The 4,842-nt window shown below is 43.7% G+C and overlaps 1 protein-coding gene across 1 annotated transcript in view; it reads right to left on the reverse strand.

Annotated features, from left to right (window-relative positions):
- Positions 1-284: 284 nt before the first annotated feature.
- Positions 285-4,842, reverse strand: part of FAM180A (family with sequence similarity 180, member A) — a 27,871-nt gene continuing 23,313 nt past the window's right edge. Inside the window, exons 2-3 of the mRNA XM_009332923.1 lie at positions 1,719-1,819; positions 285-698 (exon numbers count right to left, since the gene is read on the reverse strand). Coding sequence (XP_009331198.1) covers positions 354-698; positions 1,719-1,819 — 446 coding nt within the window. The 3' untranslated portion in view covers positions 285-353. The remainder of the gene's footprint in view (positions 699-1,718; positions 1,820-4,842) is intronic.

Below are 4,842 nucleotides of genomic sequence, written 5' to 3' on the forward strand. Positions count from 1 at the left end.
CAGCACATACACACAGGTATGTGAGCATAAGCATAGTATACTTATGTATTTCTTATAGGAAACCACAGGATGAAACAAAGGCATGTCTATCTGGGGTGTACACCAGACTCCCTTCTTTGCTTGTCACAGAATGTGCCTCCAAGCCAGCACAAAAATCTAATTCCTAGGGCTGAAGATAACATTTTTCCCTATTTAACATGGAACTATAAAGTGGATTCCACAAGAGGGAGCTAGAAAACAAATAATCTTTCATGAAGCAGGCTATTAAACTCTTTACAGAATAAAGTGGAGGACGTGCTACATGTGTCCCGTATCAGCCAGAAGAGGTGGCTGAGTTACCATTGCATCGTCTCTCACTGTGATGACTCTTCGTTGTACGGGAACATCAAGTCATGCTTCAGGGCTTTGTAAAGATTGACAAAGGATTCAGCCCAAGTGTCTTTCTGGTGCCCCTGGGACTGAGCAGCCCTGTAGGCCGTGTAGACCATGGTCAGCACCGTCCTTTCAAAGTCTTCTTTCTTGAGGACCGTTGGGTAGGAAGACAACCTGCTAGTCAGCCTGCGGATTTCTGTGATGCTCTTGGGGATAATCTCATTGCAGATGGTGTCAAACTCGGCAGCCTTCCTCAGTGAAGCGAGCTCCTCATCTTTGATGGAGATCCTCTGACCCTTGTCAATGTCAAGCTCAGCTAAAAGAAACTGGTACAAAATCAGAACACAGAAAGCTATTTATCTTCTCCAAGAGACTCTGGGCAGAGTATAAGTGAACTAACAACATGTCCTTAGATCTTTACTTTAGGTCAAATGGAGACAAACCTGTCATTGCACTAGCTGGAAGTGGGGCAGATCAGAAAGTATCTGTGTGAACATAGGACTCCTGTGTTACCTACCTGAAAAAATTAGAGACAGGCTGTGGGGAAAAGAGAGAGGAAAAAGAAAAAGCAGGTAGTCTTCTATTGTCCAAAACAGGCATGGGTTGCTGCTGGTGCCACATGAGGATTGGAGATGTGGAGACAGCAGCACAGCTCGGAAAGGCCATTTGCCCTGCCAGGGATAGCAGTGGTGGCCTAGCTCTGCGTGAGAGAGCACAGCTTCCCAGCCCATCTCCCCTGTTTGGTCATCCAATCCCAGTTTCTGAAGGTGTGGGACAGATAGATTTGACCCATGCACCTTCTTCAGGTGGGCCACTTTCCCTTAGCTAACCATGTGACACTGTCCCAAACTGTGCATTACATCTGCAGTCTCCACTGCTGTGAAAAAGGGGACCTGAATCATTCTGAAGTGAAACAGTCATGCCCTTGGGATTACTTTGCAATGACTGATACTTGTGGCTTTAATGATTTGAACAAATAATTTGGGACTGAGACTCAGACCAAAGAATTTAAATGCATTGTGTTGTTAATACGTAACTGTTCTGGAAGAAAGTTGCTTTCAGTGGAAAGCCATTTGCTGTCATTTTCACTTTGCCTGTCAATGAGCTAGAACCCACATTTGAGGTACTGCAGGCAACTGTTGCCTGCTTAAGTGCTGAAAGCAAATATATATGACGAGTTTGTCATATATATGTCTGTTCCCTCCGTTCTGGTGAGCTATTACATAGCAATGGGTTTACTGCTGAGATGAGTAAAAGTGACTTGAAGACCGATAATAGATAACCCCAGTGTAGACAGTAATCCCAGTGTTGGTTAGGGCTTAAGGTACCATCTGCATATACTGAACCTCATAAAGCAGGACCACATCTTCCAGCGAGTTTTGTAGCACTGGGTTAAGGAAGGCAGCTGAGGACCTCTTGAATCGCTGAGCAGCTGGGAAAAGCATAGCTGGAAAATAACAATGGGAAAAGAGAGGTTCCATAGGGTGGCAAACACTGAAAAGAAGAAACACTTTTCAATAGTAGATTCAACCAAAGAACTGCCTGTTGCAAAGACTTACTGTACAGTATGACTTCTCACTGTAAATAAAATGGGTGGCATGGACTGCTTTGACCATAATCTACTAGGGATGGAGGTCAGCTGTTTGTCCTGTATCTATACAGTGTCTAACACAGAGTGGTTTATAATCCAAGCATGGGACTCTGAGGTGCAGACACAGTGTAAGGAATAATAATGGTAACAGCAACATCAACACTGCATGAAATACATGTTCTTCTCCTGGCTCTGCAAGGGGAAATCAATACTGACCATCAACACAGCCTATTTTCTTCAGGCCATTCTCCTATGGACACACTTCTAAGACCCTACATTTTCCCTGGTTTCAGCTGTCTAAAAGTTGATGTCTCCTTAGTTGTTAGAGACAGCTCCTCCAGAGAGTAGATCACCTCATCTGTCCTGGGCATATATGTCTGGAAGGAGTGACTCACCCTTTGGAGATGCCTATGTCTATTCATTGAGCCTGTTACCGGCTTAGACAAGACAGCTACATTCAATGAGGTGAATCCCAATTTATTATGACTTTATTACTTCACAGTGTTATAGCTAGAAACAACAGTGTCTGCTATGATCAGGTATTTATTCACCACTGTGAAGTGTACTACAGATATTGTCTCAGGGAAGTGAGACGGAAAACATATGTATAGCCCCTGAACTCCGTACCCCAGTAAGGTAGGGCATTTGTGGAATCATTGACCTGTACAGTACCGAGTACAGAAAACATCTGATGCTACGTTACAGACCACCTAAATGCTTTGAGTTACTAACTAGGTTACTACCCAGGTAACTAGGTACTATTAAAAGGTGTCAGTTCCTTTCAGAAGAGAGGGAGAAAACCCTGTTTTGTTTAATATTATGTGTCTATGATTTAGATGTTGATGTTTAGGTAACCATAGTTTGGATTTGTTGGATTTTTTCTAATACTCAGGAACAGAAAGTTTTTTTTAAAGATGTGCTTCTGTGACTATCGGTGCATTTCCTCATAAACTTCTCTTCTCAACTTTTAACTGTTGTTTACCAATAGATAAATTTGGAAAGCAATTAAAAAAAGGAAAAAAAAACCACCTTTTGAAAGGCATAGACTCTGTAGCCTAAATGCAGTCCTGTTTCCTGGGCCGTTGCCAACTGTTGACTGTTAAAGTTTGACTTCTTAATGATATTTAAGTTCAAGTAGTGCAAGGAGAAAGAAACCAGGCCCTCAGAGATTGTGTTAATTAGGACCTTTACTATCTAGTATAAGAAAAATTAATTGGGATAATACTAGGTATGAAGTAATTCATGCTTGACACAGCAAAGGGTATTTTGGCCTTGAATTAACTGGGGAGTATAGTATAGGTAAAATAGTTTGTTGAATTGCAATAAACATACTGCAGCTGGATACTACTAACTGTAAATGCGTCTTGCAGGGATGAGTTTCAGGCATTTTGGTAAGACACCTACAGAGCTAGGTGGTTCCTATTGGATCCATGTGAGTTTAGGTTAAAACTTGTTTAAATAACCAAATAGTACTTGCAGGGTATGTGACTAAAAGCCTGAAGGAATGAATGCACCAAGTAAAAGAACAGAGGTGTTGAAAAGGACTTGGGCTCTGCAGTAGCCTTTCCCCAGCATGATGCCTTTACGACCCAACCATCTTGTCTGGCCCAGCTGAGGAGGTGGTGAGTTTGGGAAAGGTCACCAGCTGCCTGCAGGTTCTGCTCTGAGAGAGTGTTTGCTTGGCTCACCACTGGTAACTGGGGCTATACCCTTTTTCTGCCGCTGCTCTGTCACTGATGTTCACCCCTCTTGCTCAGAGCTTTGCTGAGACACACTGGAGCTATTCCGTCTTTTGCTCTTGGCAATTCAAGAATGCAACTGAGTGCATGTGAAGCACTTGAAACTTCAAGCACTAATTGCTGAGTAATTAAAATTTTTATTACTGGACAATTAAAACTCTAATTACTAAGCAGCTGGCAGAAATCCAGTCCATAATGATGACAATTCATTTTTATCTCTTTTAGATGCCCTTTCAGTGGAAACAGCTGCAGAGTGCAGAGTACATCTACATATGCAGGTGATTTACATCTCAGGTATTCCCTGAGCCATGGAAAAGGTGTCTATGGCATCTTGCTTCAGTGCTGTCATGCTTATTGTCATCACACTGATCGCTTTTAGTTTTCAGGCCAAGTTCAGATTCCTACCACCGAGCTGAGCTAGGAGTCATCAGATTCAGCCCATCACCACTCACCCAGAAAACCCCCAGTGAAGGACTCGCACATCTAGCTTGGAGGTTAAGTTGGCCTACACCCTGTGTCAAAACTGCTTCCATAAAGAAAAAAAGGTCATTGTCATAGGAGACTCCCTTCTGAAGGGAACAGAAGGTCCAATATGCAGACCGGACCCACTTCTTAGGGAAGCCTGCTGCCTCCCTGGGGCCCAGGTTAACCATGTGAAGAGAAAGCTTCCTACCCTGGTACAGCCCTCAGATTACTATCCATTATTGATTTTTCAGGTAGGCAGCAATGAAGTTGCAACAAGAAGTCCGAGGGCAATCAAGAGAGACTTCAGGGCCTTGGGACAACTGGTTAAAGGATCAGGAGCACAAGTAGTGTTCTCCTCTGTCCTTCCAGTTGCAGGGAATGATGAGGGAAGAAACAGGAAAAGCCAGCAGATCAATACTTGCCTCCGAGCCTGGTGTCACAGGCAGAATTTGGGGGTTTTTGATCATAGGTCAGTCTACACAACACCAGACCTGCTGATGACAGACAGGGTACACCTGTCTCAAAGGGGGAAAAGGAGCTTTGCACAGGAGTTAGCAGGGCTCATTGAAAGAGCTTTAAACTAGATTCGAAGGGGGAAAGGGAGAAAACCAGCCTCACTAGAGATAAGCCTGGGGGCGGCACGCCAATGTTTGAGGGACGGTGTGCTAGCGAGGT

Source organism: Pygoscelis adeliae, unplaced genomic scaffold (assembly GCF_000699105.1).
Source record: "Pygoscelis adeliae isolate BGI_AS28 unplaced genomic scaffold, ASM69910v1 Scaffold38, whole genome shotgun sequence".
Taxonomy (NCBI): domain Eukaryota; kingdom Metazoa; phylum Chordata; class Aves; order Sphenisciformes; family Spheniscidae; genus Pygoscelis; species Pygoscelis adeliae.